This window comes from Nicotiana tabacum, chromosome 13, assembly GCF_000715075.1.
Source record: "Nicotiana tabacum cultivar K326 chromosome 13, ASM71507v2, whole genome shotgun sequence".
NCBI lineage: Eukaryota > Viridiplantae > Streptophyta > Magnoliopsida > Solanales > Solanaceae > Nicotiana > Nicotiana tabacum.
The window spans coordinates 101,622,948-101,640,106 of NC_134092.1; the positions used below are offsets into that span (position 1 = coordinate 101,622,948).

The 17,159-nt window shown below is 33.2% G+C and overlaps 1 protein-coding gene across 3 annotated transcripts; it reads left to right on the top strand.

Moving 5' to 3' along the window:
* Window positions 1-5,640: 5,640 nt before the first annotated feature.
* On the top strand, window positions 5,641-14,279 carry LOC107806655 (putative WRKY transcription factor 4). Of its 3 annotated transcripts, XM_016630851.2 has the most exons (6): window positions 6,569-6,672; window positions 7,450-7,530; window positions 8,026-8,100; window positions 11,974-12,731; window positions 12,845-13,003; window positions 13,245-14,279. In XM_016630851.2, the coding sequence occupies exons 2-6, from the start codon at window positions 7,480-7,482 to the stop codon at window positions 13,942-13,944; spliced, it is 1,743 nt and encodes a 580-aa protein (XP_016486337.1). In that variant the 5' UTR covers window positions 6,569-6,672; window positions 7,450-7,479; the 3' UTR covers window positions 13,945-14,279. The 3 variants fall into 3 exon arrangements, with proteins under 3 accessions (XP_016486336.1, XP_016486337.1, XP_016486338.1); XM_016630850.2 differs by lacking the exon at window positions 7,450-7,530 and having other exon boundaries at window positions 5,641-6,672; XM_016630852.2 differs by lacking the exon at window positions 7,450-7,530 and having other exon boundaries at window positions 6,590-6,683.
* The last annotated feature ends 2,880 nt before the right edge of the window (window positions 14,280-17,159 follow it).

Genomic DNA, 17,159 nt, shown 5'->3' on the forward strand with positions numbered 1-17,159 from the left:
TCTAGAATTTACTACAAGTAATAGTCTGAAAGAAATACAACTGTCTGAATGAAAGAAAACAACAGTGACATAAGAATTAGATAGGGACTTCAAGGTCTGTGAACGCCGACAGATCTACCTTGAGTCTTCGGATAGCGGACCAATAGCAAAATCTCGATCAACCTGAGTCGGTATCAAAGTCTGCACAGAAAGTGCAGAATGCAGCATCAGTACTACCGACCCCATGTACTGGTAAGTGTCGAGCCTAACCTCGGCGAAGTAGTGACGAGGCTAGGACAATATACCCACATATAACCTGAACAGTATAATCATACTAGTGGCAACGACAGTAAATAAAGCAATAATGCAGAAATAATGGGAAGGTAACATACAGTGGGGGAATACAACATAAAGAGTGAGAATAATGAAAGGACAGAATTAAACCGAAAATCCTTAAACGAATTGAGCAATTAAAATAACAAGAAAAACTGCACGGCATCACCCTTCGTACTTTTACTCTCAACCTCACCAAATAATAATTAAAACTGCACGGTATCACCCTTCGTGCTTTTACTCTCTTCCTCACAATATAAATAATTCATGCACGGAATCACCCTTCATGCTTTACACTCTTCCTCACCATATAAATAAATCACGCACGGCATCACCCTTCGTGCTTTACACTCTATCTCACAATATAAATAAATCATGCACGGCATCATCCTTCATGATTTACACTCTTACTCATAATTCACAGAATCAATAACAATAGATAGAGAGAAGTTTCACAAATAAATCAATATTTCATCAATGATTACTTTTACAATTTAACATCTCAACCCCGAATCAATATTCACAATTTTATCAACTTTGGTGGAACCGGATACAAGTCTCTCAATATTTCAACAACAACAACAATAAGTCGTATCTAATCATAATTATTTTAAGATCATCAATTATCGCTAAAGGAATCAACTTTAATGCAAAATTACAGTTTTCCTAAGTTTTCCCAACAAAAGTCAAAAACCGACCCCGGACCCGCTTGGTCCAAACTCGAGGTTCGGACCAAAATCCGTTTACCCATTCTCCCCCAAGCCCGGATATACAATTGATTTTGGAATCCAACCTCAATTTGAGGTCTAAATCCCCAAATTTCGAAATTCCCAAGTTCTACCCAAAAATCCCTAATTCCACCATGAAAATCCTAGATCCTAGGTCGAAATCTTGTAAAAAGGTGTAAAAGATTGAAAGAAATAAGTTAAAAATCATTTACCTATGATTTGGGGAAGAAATAGCATTTGGAAAATCGCCTCTTGAAGTTTAGGTTTTGAAAAATGGGAGAATGAATGAAAAATCCCGTCTAAGTCCAAAGTTATCAGCTGCAGATGTCGCATTTGCGACCTGAGCTTCGCAAATGCGAAGCTCGCAATTGCAAAGAGGCTATCACAATTGAGAAGCCTTCACAATCCTGCTGCCTTCGCAAATGCGAGAAAAGTGTCGCAATTGCGATCACTGACCTTGCAAATGCGGACAAAAGATCGCATTTGCGATCCATACCCCTCCCAGACTCCTTTCGCAAATGCGAAGAAAAGTTCGCAATTGCGAACACAGGCTGGCCCAGCTTCTCTTCGCATTTGCGATGAGAAGTTCGCAAATGCGACCTCAACAGTGATCGCAAATGCCAACCCTGACCTCGCATTTGCGAGGTCTGTGGCTTGCAACACAGCTGAAGCACACCAGCTATTTTTCTAAGTCTAAATCACTCCGTAGCCTACCCGAAACTCACCCGAGCCCTCGGAGCTCCAAACCAAACATGCACGCAAGTCTAAAAATATCATACGAACTTGCTCGTGTGATCAAATCACAAAAATAACACCTAAAACTATGGATTTAGCACCAAAACTCATGAATTCCTCAAGAGCATTTGAAAACTACTATCTTCTCCACCGGACGTCCGAATCACGTCAAATCAACTCCGATTTCTACCAAATTTCACGGACATGACTTATATATTATTTTAAACTTGTACCGGGCTCCAGAACCAAAATACGGGCTCGATACCAACGAGATCAAATATTAATCAATTTCTTTAAATCCATAGAATTTCAGTCTTACAATTTTCATCAAAAATTCATTTCTCGAGATAGGGATCTAGAAATTCGATTTCGGGCATACGCCCAAGTCCTATATTTTACTACGGAGCTTCCGGGACCGTCAAAATATGGATCCGGGTCTGTTTACTTAAAATATTGGCCGGAGTCAACTAAAATTAACTTTTAAGGCATAAATTCTTATTTTCATCATAAAAGCTTTCCGGAAACCTGCCCGGATTGTGCACGCAAAACGAGGAGGATAAATAATGAGATTTTTAAGGCTTAAGAGCGCAGATTCGAGTTCTAAAACATAAGATGACCTTTCGGGTCATCACATTAATGTGTGTGTGTGTGTGTGTGTGTGTGTGTGTGTGTGTGTGTGTATATATATATATATATATATATATATATATATATATATATATATATATATATATAATTTAATATTTTTTTAAATATGGTAGAAGTGAGTTAATTAAACAAAATTTTCTCTCTCATTAAATTAGATAATATATTTACCTTCTCAACAATTCTGTTTTTCTTCTTCTACGTATAATCTTTTTTATGTTTCTCACAATTTTACTTTCTATTTTCAACTCAGATTCTCTAAATTAGCTTTTCATTTTTGGCACAATGCATTAGAGAGCAAGTTCTTTTGTGTCTCATCTTTTTTAATTAAGAAAGTCCCACGCAAGTGTCGCAAGGTTCAAAACTCGATGAACAACTGGCTCGCCCTTCTATCATTTTTACTTAATACCATTTTTTACGGGGAGGAGTTCAATACAATGACATGTGCCTAACTCACACATCATGCATTGCTCTCTCATCATTAGATCAAAGCCATATAAGCTTTTTTTTATATATCTCGTTATTATGTGAATTTTATGAAAGAAGTTTAAGCGTGTTTTAATATTTTTTGGTTTTAGGCCACCAGTTTCGTTGAGCTATTGCCTCACAAACATTGTGTTCAACCAACTTTATTCATATTTGATAATTGAATGACACATTCACTACCTTTAATATTCTATGTCATTATTGTCTTAACTTAATTTAGACTATATAGAATTTGATTGAGAACGTCGGGATAGATGGGTGGCTCAAGGGGGAGGCTAGTAATGCCTTGATTTAGACCCTCAGAATTTGTGGCCCCAAAACAATTTTAGTAGTAAATTTTATGATTTTATTTTAATTTAGACAATATTAAAGTTTGTAGAAAAATAAAAAACTACAAAAATCTTGTAAAAAGGAAGGAAAGAAAAACTGTCTATTTTTTTTAACAATAATAATAAATATTTTTATTAGTACACATAATCTTTTACAACAATATTAAAAGTAATATATTATAAATAAATGCCTAAGATCTTATTATTTTAAATCAGCCCTTACTAATATAAACTAGTAGTCGTACCTGCGCGATACACAGTTAATATTAATTAAATTAAATTATGATCGAGCTTGTTTGAACATATTAGATCGTATTCCTTTAATAAATTTCAATTGTCATCTTATTTGTCAAAATGATATAGCCAATAATAAATTTTTTATTAAATTAAAGTGACTTATATAATCATTGAATAACTTTTTGTTCTATATTTTTCTTTATTATATTATCAATGTTTAGTATTTTTACATTGTTAATAAAAAATTTTATTAGCAAATTACTTTATTTAATATTTTTGTCTGCTCGCTTTTCTTTCTAATATAAGAGAAGGTATATATTTTATTAATCTTGAAATATTTTTTATTTTAAATTTTATTCTAAAATTCTCAATAATATTATCTGAATTTAATGAATAAAATCTCTATTCAATTTTAGAGACTTGTATAGTCATTAAATAAATTTTTTGTTATATATTTTTCTTTATTATACTTATCCAAAATTTAGTATTTTTACATTGTTAATAGAAAGTTTTATTAGCATATTACGTTTTTTAATATTATTGTCTACTGCTTTCTTTTTGAAATATAATAGAAGATATATATTTTATTACTCTTAAAATATATTTTTATTTTAAATTTTACCCTATTGTTCTCAATAATATTATCTGAATTTTAATGAATAAAATCTCTATTAAATTAAAGAGAGTTGTATAGTCATTGAATAACTTTTCTGTTATGTATTTTTCTTTATTATATTATCCAATATTTAGTATCATTGCGCTATTAATAGAAACTTTTATTAGTATATTACTTTATTTAATATTTTTGTCTACTACTTTATTTTTATAATATAATTGAAGATATATATTTTATTACTCTTGAAAAATATATTTTTTAAATTTTATCATATTGTTCTCAATAATATTATCTGAATTTTAATGAATAAAATCTCTATTAAATTAAAGAGACTTATATAGGTCTATATTTTTCTTTATTATACTTATCTAATAATATTTACTATTTTTACACTGTTAATAAAAAAATTTATTTGCATATTTCTTTATTTAATATTATTGTCTACTACTTTCTTTTTGTAATATAGTAGAAGATATATGTTTTATTACTCATGAAATATTTTTTTATTTTAAATTTTATCATATTGTCCTCAATAATATTATCTGAATTTTAATGAATAAAATATGTACTAAATTAAAGAGACTTATATAGGCATCGAATAACTTTTTTGTTATGTATTTTTCTTTATTATATTATCCAATATTTAGTATTATTGCATTATTAATAGAAACTTTTATTAGCATATAATTTTATTTAGATTTTTGTAAGCTACATTTTTTATAATATAATAGAATATTTTTATTTTTATATTTTATATTTTATTCTATTATTATCAATAATATTTTCTGAAGAAATAAACTTTTTATTTTTAAAATAAAAACAAAAATTATTAAAAAAACACAGAAATTTTGAATTGGCAGTTTTTTAATTTTTTGTAATTTTAGTTTTTTATTTTAAAATAATTTAAAAGCTCAAACTTGAAACTACTCTCCAACTTGAATGCACAATTCTTTTTAATTTTTGTTTTTTATTATTTTTAGATATTTAAATTCAAAAATAATAACCAATAACTAATTATTAACTAAATATATAGCTAATTATTAACTACTTATGTCATGTGCCTTTTTTCTAGACTGTCACTTGGCTTAAGGAGATGACTTTTTTCTTTTCTTTTAATAATATATAGGTAATAATATTAGTTTATGTCATTTAAAAATATTATACTATAAACAAGAAGTACGGGAAAAAATGCCAACACTAACTTTTCTTGCATTATATACATATATGTGAATTCTAATAAAAAGTATAAGGTCTTTCATAAAAATTTGACTTTAACTTCTCTAATTCTTTTGAGCGGCCCTTAGCTTGGTGAGAGAAAACAAGTATTATTTTACACATTTGGATATTACTGGAGTTGTCCAACAGATTAATTAAATCATATAAAACGTGGTAAATTTTTAATGCATATGAACTTTAAATTCTAGGACGTGGCCTTCTCTTCCGCAACTTTCTAAAACCTCTTTTTTCAATTTTGCAGGCAAACCATAGACTTCCCATTTTCCTCGCCAGCCAAACACTTTCTACAACTCCATAGCCCCATGCACGATTCATTAAAGCTTTCTCTTTTATAAACAAAAAACCTAATAAAACTCCTTGCATCACTCTCTCATTCTCTCTCACACTATCAAACAAGAATAATAGAAGCCACTTATATATTTTTAATAGTCTCATCTCTCTCCTCATGTTTTCTCTCTCAAAAAATGAAAACATTTCATTTAGTGGGGTTTGAGTTATTTGGATATTCATACACTATATTTTAAGCTTCTCATTTTTTTGTTTGAAAATTTTTCATAGGATTCTACAAGAAAGATGACATGAAGGATCCTTTAGAGTTATTTTTTCTTTTGGAGTGATGCAATGTTTATGTGGCTTGATTTTGTAAATTTTCTTTTTTTAAAAAGGAATATTTTGATTTTCTCTCCTTCTCTTTAAAAATCAAACACAGTGTCAATCGGGGAGTGAAAACCTAATTAAGGTTTTCGGGGTCATGATTGATACTGTGTTTGTTTAGATAAACATGTAAACAGAGCCACTACTAGAATCTTGAGTTTATGTGTTCTGAATTTTAATAAAAGAAGCTTTCTGGATTCTGAATAAATTATTTATTACATATTAAGTAAATTTTTTAATACAAATACAAAATTTGGATCCAAATTACTGGATTAGGCTAGAACTGTAGCTCCTGCATGTGAGTAGACTTTTCTGTTTCCTTTTTCCAAACAAAATGGAAAGGAATATTGGAGAGCCTATTGATGACTGGAATTTTCAAATTGTTGAAAATTTGGACTCAGAAACAATGTTAGATACTCATGAAAGTGCTGTAAAAGTTGAAGAAAGAAGTGGAAATGCAGAAAATGGAAGTTTATTTCCCAATAATAATAATAAGCGCAGTAGCATTGCGGAGCGCCGGGCAGCAAAATGTGGTTTCAATGCTTCTACCATTAGTATAGCCCAGTTTAGGGTTACAACTACAAGTACGCCGGAGATGTCGCCGCCAACGGCTCGGCCAAATTTTCTGACAATACCTCCGGGACTAACTCCGGCAGCGTTGCTTGACTCTCCTGTTATGCTCCCAAATTCACTGGTATTTAAATGGTCTCTAATTTTCTTTAAAAGTCTTTTCTAGCTTTTAGAAAATCTTCAATGTGAAATTGCATGATATTGTGATGGATGTATATAGTTGCTTAAAGGTGCATGTCAGGTGATGTTTGTTAATCCAAAATTGAATTGTGATAATTAAGAGTTTAACTTCCATACAGGCGTAAAACAATTTTTACATTATTAGATAAGTTAAAAGATACTCCTATGTATGTATTAAGTAGAATAAGTAACTTGAAAAATAAAGGAGTATTAAAAACATTACTAGTGTAAAAGAAATTTATATCGTCACAGTATATAAGATATATCCGTGAAATACATTATTAAACTGTAAAATGAAAATGAAATAAATAACCTTGTTGAGAAAAATACTATGGAAGCAGTCCAATCATTTGTAGTTACTATATTTCTCCCAAGTAGTCCATGCAAATTTGTTCGACACTTTTGTTTCTTCTGTGTATTCAAGATTTGCTAATTAGGGACAAATGAGAAAAGATTCTTCTAATGTCAGTTGTAAAAGCTGCTTGTAACACATCAGATTACAAAGTAGTTTCAGTTTATACTATTTTTAGCTCGACTCTTACGCTCCATTTGGAAACTAAGAAGCTGGTGGGAAAAAATAATATAAAAAGAAAATTAAATCCATAGAACTTGAATTACTTAACAATTTTTTTCCCTTCATATTGTCTTCCTCTTGGGCTCTTCTAAACATGAGAAAGTCAATTAGATGGATTTATCTTTATTTTTTGTTGGATAAATTCAGGTTACAAATTAAGCCTTGGAAAAAAAGGAAATGCTAATCACTTTGGCAAGATGCTCAAATCATACAGTTGAGATTTTTCAGGTCAGACGACCTTATAAAAATGCGACTGTTTAGCCAAATACGATTTGCTAGCTAAAGAAAAAATGCGGTAGAACCAGTAAAACAATATTCTTTGATCCATTAAAATAGTGCTGGAAACTGATTATTAGAAAATATATTCAATTTGTTTAGCCAAAAATAAACATTAGTCAAATTAGTAAGATGGTTATTTTCTTGGTAACAGCAAATTAGTCAAATGAGAGCAAATTAATCCACTTCTATTTGTTATGTATAAATTGCTAAAAGATCATCAAAGTTGAGTCTTGAATTGTAATTTGGGGGGAAATAGTAATTATCGTTTTGCAATTAACAAAAGTAGCTCTCATCTTAACTTTTTTGAGTGATTTCAGGAAATGTATGGTGGAGTTGCAAGTTGCAACAACGTAGTAATAAACTGCAACTCCAGTCCCTTTAGAATTTCTTAAACACTTTAATTCTCAATTGAACTTAATTATATACTTGTTATTTTCTTCATAGGCACCACAATCTCCAACCACTGGAAGCTTTCACTTCTCCACTATCAATCAAGAAAACACAATGAAGACTACTCAGGTACAAACAATCTATATTTCCAACAAACATGATTTTTGCCAATAAATTGATTGATCTTTGAGATTTTTAATTATTTTTCTTACGCGTTAATTACAACATACTTGTACTGACTACATTAATAGAAGTTGACAAAAATACTTGGAAAACAATTTTACTAATTATATACTCTTGGCCTTCTTGATTACTTTTTTTTTTTTTTTTTTGTTATTCAGCAGATGAATATACAGGAACTAAAAGAATACATATTATTCTTTTGCATCCTACTATATTTAGCTAGCTGCTACCCTACTTTGCTCTGCCTCTATAGTTGTGGTCAATATATTAATTAGCGACCTTGCTGAGTAAGGACCTTATTCAATCATCAGAGTAGAGGAAATTATCTGATTTGAATAATATTAGGGTAGTGTAATTTCAGGGACGGTTCAAGAGGGAGCTAGACTAGTAAAGCTTTTGTGTTAGGCTTTCAAAATTTTGAAGCCTCAAAGATTTTTTAATAATGGATTTTATGATTTATTTTTGTTTATACAATATTGAATTATTTATATAGATAAGGATTAATTCAAGTTAATAATATGAAAGACAATGTACTAAGAAAGTGCAACTCTAGTAGGTCTTTATCTGAAAAAAATATGGAAGAAAGGGGAGAAAGAAAAGTTGCATGGGCCGGTAAGAAAGAGAGATGAAGTGACTAGCTTGGTAACTTTATTCAATCTAAAAGGATAGTCTTATATCGCCTTTTAAGTGAAGGGGTGTATCCATCCAAGATGGCAGTGGGAGAGACAGGAGCATGATTTAATTCAAAGTTTTACAAAGTTTATACTGTTAAAAAGCTAAGGAGGCAATAATATTTCTTTCTTTCTTTTAATAAAGATTTTATAATATTACTATGTTAGTGTTAAAGGCTTTATATGTATTTTAAGAATACTATGTTATATTGTATACTATAAGTATGACAAAATGCAATATTAAGTTCCAAATTTGGTTTATCTGATTTGAGAAGATCGATTACATCTCGAAAGACAACAATTTACCTCTATCTTAAATAATTTACCTGCAATCACTATGAGACACAGATTTAGGATGTGCTAGCATCACTTTCTATATTAAATTGTGTTAGGATCGGGAACTCGGTAGTACGAAATTTAGCCAAATAATATTATAATGACAATAACAAAAACAATGAAAGTTGATAACAACGGCTTTTAAAGCATATAAAGAAGACACAAATTTAACGTGGTTCGGTCAAAGTGTGACCTACGTCCACAAGCGGAGATGAGCAATTTTACTATATCAATAAGAGTACAAAAGAGAGTACAAAATTAGAATAAATATTCTAATTAATCCCAAATACCCTAAGGGAATAACCTTCCCAAATACCTTAAGGGAATAACCTCACAAGATCACTCCAAAGAAAGGGTTCACACAAGTGCTTCTCAACACTTAACTCTCATACAAAATACTCTTAATAAAGGAAGAAAGGAAGAAACAAGAAATGAAGACTCAAGTCTTGTTGATGTGTCTAAAATGAACTAATGGCCTTCCCTTTTATAGGCAAAAAAGTCTTGACCTCTTAGATGTAAAAAAAGAGATAAAACTTGTGCAAATGATGTCCACCACACAATGCAGTATTTTTGGGTCTCAAAGAATATTGTCAACAAAGTCTACACTTTGAAAAGATACTTATGCTTATGTGAGATTGACTCCATTAGCCAAAATATTGGACATAATTATCGGTGAGAATTCTCACCACACCATCGTGCATTTTGATTCGGACTGTACCTTTTTCAATAACTTTGCAGGCAGCATTGTTGCCCATCAAGACAATTCCACCTCCAATAGATTCATATGTGGTAAATAAATCTCGATTGAGACACATATGATAAGAACAACCCGAATCTAAAATTCACTCATTGTTAGATTTAAAACTATTATTAGTTGCTAAAAAAACAGTTCCCTCAGTCTCATCAGCAGCTACACTTGCTTCGGCAGTGTCAGTATTTTTGTGCTCATTTTTCCTTTCCTTATGCTTTTCTTTATTTTTCAGCTTATAGCATTCAGAGATAATGTGACCTTTCTTATGACAATAGCGACACTCTAAATTATTGTATTTGGATATGGAGTCGGATTTACCCCTAACAAATAAGTCAACTTCCACTTGAGTTCCACTAGCTTCCCCAGTAATATCACTATCTATCTGTTCTTTTAATTTTAAGATAGATTTAATATCCTTATAAGAGATATTATCCTTTGCATAAAGCATAATATCTCTTATGTGCTTAAAAGATGGGGTAGAGAACAAAGCAGTAACACGGCTTGATCCTCATCTTTAATTTCAGCATCTATATTACTCAAATCCATAAGAATGGAATCAAAGGTGTCAAGATGAGAGAGAATAGAGGTACCTTCAACCATACGAATTGTATAAAGCTTTAGCTTCAGGTAAAGTCTATTTTCCACCGTCCTCTTCATATATAAGGTTTTCAATTTTACCCACATGCCTTTGGCTTTGGTTTCTACAGAAACTTCACGTAAAATCTCATTTAAGAGATTTAAAATGATACCTCCTTTTGCCCTTTTGTCTATGACGACAAACTCCTCATCCGTCATTTTATCTGGCTTCTTCTCCTTTCCTTGTAACGCCAAGTCTAAGCCATCCTGAATTAGGATAGCTTTCATCTTTAATTGCCACATTTCGAAATTTGCACTTCGGTCAAATTTTTCAACATAGGTCTTTGTTAGAGTCATTTTGGCTATTAAAACTAACCCGGTTAGATCCGGCTCAGATACCAATTTGTTAGGATCGGAAACTCGGGTAGTGCGAAATTTAGCCAAACAATGTTATAATGACAATAACAAAGATAATAAAATTTGATAACAACGGCTTTTAAAGCATATAAAGAAGACACAAATTTAACGTGGTTCGGTCAAAGTATGACCTACGTCCACAAGCGGAGAGGAGCAATTTTACTATACCAATAAGAGTACAAAATTAGAGTAAATACTCTAATTAATCCCAAATACCCTAAAGTAATAACCTCACAAGATCACTCCAAAGAAAGGGTTCATACAAGTGCTTTCCAACACTAACTCTCATAAAAAAATACTCTTAATAAAGGAAGAAAGGAAGAAACAAGAAATGAAGACTCAAGTCTTGTTGGTGTGTCTAAAATGAACTAATGGCCTTCCCTTTTATAGGCAAAAAAAAAATCTTGGCCTCTTAGGTGTAAAAAAAAGAGATACAACTTGTGCAAATAATATCCACCACACAATGCAATATTTTTGGGTCCTAAAGAATATTGCCAACAAAGTCTATACTTTGCAAAGATGCTTATGCTTATGTGAAATGAACTCCATTAACCAAAATATTGGCCATAATTACAAATTGGATCACTCTTTTACTGATTATAGTCAGGGGCGGATCCACGTGTATCACTATGGGTGCTTAAGCACCCACCAACTTCAGTTGAAAGTCTAATAATTATGTAGAAATTCCTTACAAAATAACATAAAGAATACATCAGCACCCATTGACGTGAATGAGCACTATGTGCTTTGGTTCCGATGTCATTTTTACTCTACAAGGGCACGGGTTCGATTCCAGTTTTGAGCAACAACATCACTAATTTCGTATTGCCATTCCATTTTAAAGGATTTTTTTGAATTAACTAGACCGAATTACTCCGAAATATACATCGACTATGATTTTGTGACTAGTGTTAGATATACGCTAAAGGCAATCGAGCACCCATTAACTTCAAATCCTAGATCCGCCGCTGATTATAGTGTTGCATGGAGTATTTTGATTGATTTAATAATAATCATGCTATTTCATTTCTCAAACTTCAATATATATAATATTTCCTCCAAATGCAGATAGCAAGAGATCATTTTGAATTCCCAGTGGAATCTCCAAAAGCGACTGCGTTAAAGAAGTGCAGCCTAGATATAGCTGGTGAAACAAATGTTCAACAAAACATGAGCTGCATTGGCTTAACAAATATTCATGAATCAGGAAATTGCGCCAGAAGAGCAAACCAATTTGAGCAAAGAAGTGCAGTGACCAGTTATAAAATTACTTGTAACGGTTCAGATGATGGATACACTTGGAGAAAATATGGGCAGAAACATGTAAAAGGGAGTGAATTTCCAAGGAGTTATTACAAATGTACTCAACAAAATTGCCCCGTTAAGAAAAAAGTTGAACGTTCTCCAGATGGACAGATAACAGAAATCGTGTACAAAGGTGCACATAATCATCATAAATCTCAACCTCCTCGACGTGCAACAATGAGTTCAACTGTCTATGGTTTGGGAGAAACGTCAGAAATGAGTGAAGGAAATATTGGTGGATCAAATAGTTGGAGAAGTGTGCAATTCGAAAGAAATAAGGATGTTAGAGCTCCTTCAGGTCTGGACAGAACTTCCTCTGCATCTGTTTTGACAAAAGTTTCTGATCCATTAATGTTAAATTATCAAAAGACAAATATAAATGCGTTTGAATCAGCTGGAACTACACCTGAGCCTTCTTCTACACTTGCTAGTCGTGACGATGAAGACGAAGATAGAGCTACTGAAGGGAGCACTTCACTTGGTGATGATGTTGATGATTATGCATTTGACCATAAAAGAAGGTATCTTTATCTTTTCTTTCATTTCGGGATGGATCGAATTTATATATAATAATTTTTTATAATATCAGTGTATTTTAATCAGTTATAATAGATAACTTGTTGATTGGCCGTAGGAGGAGAGAATTTTACTCAGTTGAAACGAGTTTATCGTCGAGGACAACAAGAGAACCAAGAGTAGTTGTCCAGATAGAGAGCGAGATCGATATTCTTGATGATGGCTATCGTTGGAGAAAATATGGCCAAAAAGTTGTTAAGGGAAATCCAAATCCCAGGTATCTATTTTTGGACAAACATAGTTATGCTTAGTTTTAGTCCCTCGAAGAAAACATTAATTTGAGTCCGTCTTGCTTAAACAATAATTCTTTTTAGTATTTTAAGAAACTTTTTTAATAGTTTCAGTCATTAATAGCAAGCCGGTTACCATTTTTATAAGGTTATCAATTAATATTTATTATAAGAATTTAGTATTACACTATTATCATAAAACTTAAACTCATATTTTTTCTTGTATAGGAGCTATTACAAATGCACAAGTGCAGGATGCCCAGTAAGAAAGCATGTGGAAAGGGCTCCAGATAATCTAATATCAGTCATTACAACATATGAAGGAAAACATAACCATGAAGTGCCTTCAACAAACAAGACAAATTGTGCTATTTCTGGAAACCAAGCTTTAACTTCTACTTCAAAAACCCATAAAGTTTCCAATTTAGGAATGCAAGTTCAAGATTGTAACTTCCAATTCAATAGAAAGCCCTTTGACTATGTAAGGCCAAGTTTTCTTGACTTAAGATTTGGAGCTACTTCACCTATATATGACCTGAAATTCCCAACTAATTTACACTCCTATGGTTCTTTCCTTTTGAGCCCTACACAAGTATCGAATTCGTGTTCGTTTGCTCCTTTGCAGATGCCTGAATTCCCATTGCCATTGTCTTTGCCAATGAGTCTTCCCTTGGTTGGCCCTAATATTGTGCCTCCTCTTGGTGGATTTCATTTTAATGATCTTCCACTAACACCAAATGGTGTGTCATCCCATTCTTCAATTGCAGTTGGGGATCAAAAGTATATTCACGACGACAACAACAACAATAAAAATGCAATAATAGTGAGAGGCAATGAAGAGATCAAGAATGAAAATTTGTGTGATCATCAAAATGGAGCATCATCTGCGGTATTTTGTGGCCAAATTATGGACAATTTTCCATCTTAGAAGAGCTTAATTTGGAAGGGGGGAGATGAGAGGGTGGTCTTCAACATTTTTTCGCTAGATGTCAAATGATCATCCTTTTTGACTTCATGGAACTACCTGTAAAAATCTTTTTTCCAATTTTCATGTTTTTAAGGAAGTTCTTTGAGCAAACTGCAAAAAAAGAGGGAAATCTTGTTTTCTTTTGCTTCTCCTTTTGTCTGAAGTTACCGGCCTTCCCCCAAGAAGAAAAGAATAAATTTTTAAAAAGAAAAAAGAAATCTCTCAGTTCAAAATGTCACTTTTTTATTTGAAAAATAAATTAATATAAGGTGGTTCTCAACCATTATATTCAACGACGAAGGAGATTTTAAGTTTCAGGATTCAATTGCATTGTCATTAACTCCCATTGCAGCAAAGACAAATTTATAACTAAGTTTTTAAGTTCATGAACTATCAAATGGTTCAAACAAAGCAAAATGTCAATATAACTTGCGTATATATATTCTTGAAGATACAATTTCACTCTATTTTTCGCTAGGTGGAGAAAGACGTCTTATTGTTTAAACCCAAGAATTCTTTTGTTTTTTTCTCCAAAGTGAGAGATCAAATTTGAATATAAAGTCTATCGTCTACCAAAGTCTCAATCTATATTTCGCCATCGCTTAACACTGATGTAATTGTACCTGCGGAAGGGGTGGCCGCAAGTGCGATAACGCAGATGCGTAGGGGTCATCACAGGTGCGATTTTCATGGAGGAGGTCTGAGGGCGCGGGTGCGAGCAAAATTCCGCACCTGCAAAGTCACAGATGCGGAGAAGAGATGCAGAAACAGAGGTTGGCTAAGAAGGCCTGGGCCGCAGGAGCGGAGTTGGTCACGCAAGTGCGTGAGCGTAGAAGCGCTTGTGGTCCGCAGAAGCATTACTTGGGGCGTAGAAGCGAGGGATGCTGACTTGAGCTGGAGCCGCACCTGGGATGGAATTTCTGCAGGTGCGGAGCCGCAGAAGCGGTTAGTTGACCGCAGGTGTGAAGGTCGCTGGGCAGTGAGGTGCTTTTAATCCAAAGACTTAGCCCATTTTTCTCACATTTTCATTTGGTTGGACGATTTTTAGAGCTCTTGGAGGGAAGAATTTCATCATCCATGTCAAGGTAAGTAATTCCTGCATATTGTGAGTTAAATATATGGATTTAAACATAAAATTAGTAGAAATTTGAGATTTTGGTAGAAAAATCTAGAATTTGATATTTTCAAATTTTTACCACTAAATTGGACGTGAAATTTGGGATAAATCATATATTTGAGTTCGTAACTTTACGTATAATGTGAATCTTCAAGAATTTTCGGAATCCGAGCACGTGGGCCCGAGGGTTGATTGCATTAACTTTTCGAGCAGAGTTGGCAATTATTATAAATTGATTAATTATAAGCATTGGAGTATATTTTGATTGATTTGCACATTGTTTGACTAGTTTCGGATCGTTCGACTTTGAATTGAAGAGTAGAGAGGCATTGGAGCCTGTTATGAAACTTCAGAGCGAGGTAAGTCTCCTGTATAACCCTGTGAGGGGGAATTTACCCTGTAGGTGTTATATTCTTATGTGCTACATATTGTGGGAGCTACACACGTAGGAGGTGACAGGTGTTCGTACGTATGCTAGAATTCCTGATTATGTCTGGGTAGACTTAGGTTCACGCCATGCTATAATTGTACTATTTGGATTATCTTTGCCCGTTTAATTCCTTTATTCCGCGTTATGACCCGAGACTAGACTTGCATAGGGCGATAGACTCGTTATTGTAGAGATGTGACGAGCTACTTGATAATCCACGTAATAATTTGTGCTTCCCTTATGAATTTCTCGCACGTTGTACGTTTTCATTAAAAAGCTTTTTTACATTTCATAACTCACATGTATCTTCGTGAGTGGGGTCAAGGACCCGTTAAAGCTTCATATTTTAATGGGAGCGGGCTGTTCGCCTCGGCAGTATAATAGATGCATCTATGGTTCATGCCATTCTACCCTCGATAGTGCACATATTATTATGGGATCAGGCCGTACGCCTCGGCATTTCTATAAATACTCTTATGGGATCGGGTCGCTCGCCTCAGGCAGCATCGTGCATAATATTTGGCAAAAAGCCATCGTATCCGTGAGTTTTCCGGATTTGAGTTATGACGATCTATCTGGTGGGGACCATTTTCCACATATACTCCGGTTGAGGAGGTTACCGATAATTGAGGGCTTGCGTTTACTGTTCAGAGGAGGATCGTACCACGTGCTTAACTTTGTTTACAATATTTTTACCATGCCTCATACTTGTTTACTTTCGGTAGTACTTAATTTATTGGACCACTAGTAAGTATCGATGTCGACCTCCCGTCACTACTTCTCCGGGGTTAGGCTAGATACTTACTTGGTACACGTTGATTTACGTACTCATGCTACACTTGCTACACTTTTTGTGTAGGTGTATATATATATATATATATATATATATATATATATATATATATATTCCTAGTGGTCTTTTTGGGCGCAAAGGCGCGACTATTGCGGTGACTTTATGGTGAGCTGCATTCCATGTTACGATCCGCAGCATACATAGTCTCCGTTAGAGTTATTCACACTCTCCTGTCTAACTTGTATTCCAGACAGATATTGTATATTATTATATTTATTGGTAGATATTCATTCATTTGTAACACCGAATTTTGGGGGTTCCTACTGGATGTTCATTATTGTAGTTCGCGTAATTATTACCATTTCACATTGTAATTTATATTTTATATGGAGATTGAAAAATAAAATCAAGGGTTTTTTCTACGAGTACCAGGTTTTACTCTATTTTTTAAAGGGGATTCATGATTTCGAAAATAATAAAATGAGTAACTAAGTTAATTAATCATTGTTGGCTTGTCTGACTGCGGTGTTAAGCGCCATCAAGACCTGTAGCAGATTTTGGGTCATGACAGCTTGGTATTAGAGCTCTAGGTTCACTTGGGTATCATGAGTCATGATCGAGTCTAGTAGCGTCTCGCGGATCGGTACAGAAACTTCTGTACTTATCTTCGAGAGGCTTCATGGCTGTTAGGATCACTTCCATTCTTGATTCCTTTTCATGCAGTTTGTTTCCATGGGAGTTTATGCCTCTATTTCCTTCCTACTCAATCTTATGCGATGTGGAGCGTTTGTTATCAAGTGGGCATCGAGGAGTTGTAGTGGTACTGCAGACGTGGT

Coding starts and splice junctions, on each gene's coding strand:
- LOC107806655 (XM_016630850.2), top strand. CDS start 6,313: ATGGAAAGGAATATTGGAGAGCCTATTGATGACTGGAATTTTCAAATT. Junction 8,101..11,973: donor ACACAATGAAGACTACTCAG/GTACAAACAATC, acceptor CTCCAAATGCAG/ATAGCAAGAGATCATTTTGA. Junction 12,732..12,844: donor GCATTTGACCATAAAAGAAG/GTATCTTTATCT, acceptor GATTGGCCGTAG/GAGGAGAGAATTTTACTCAG.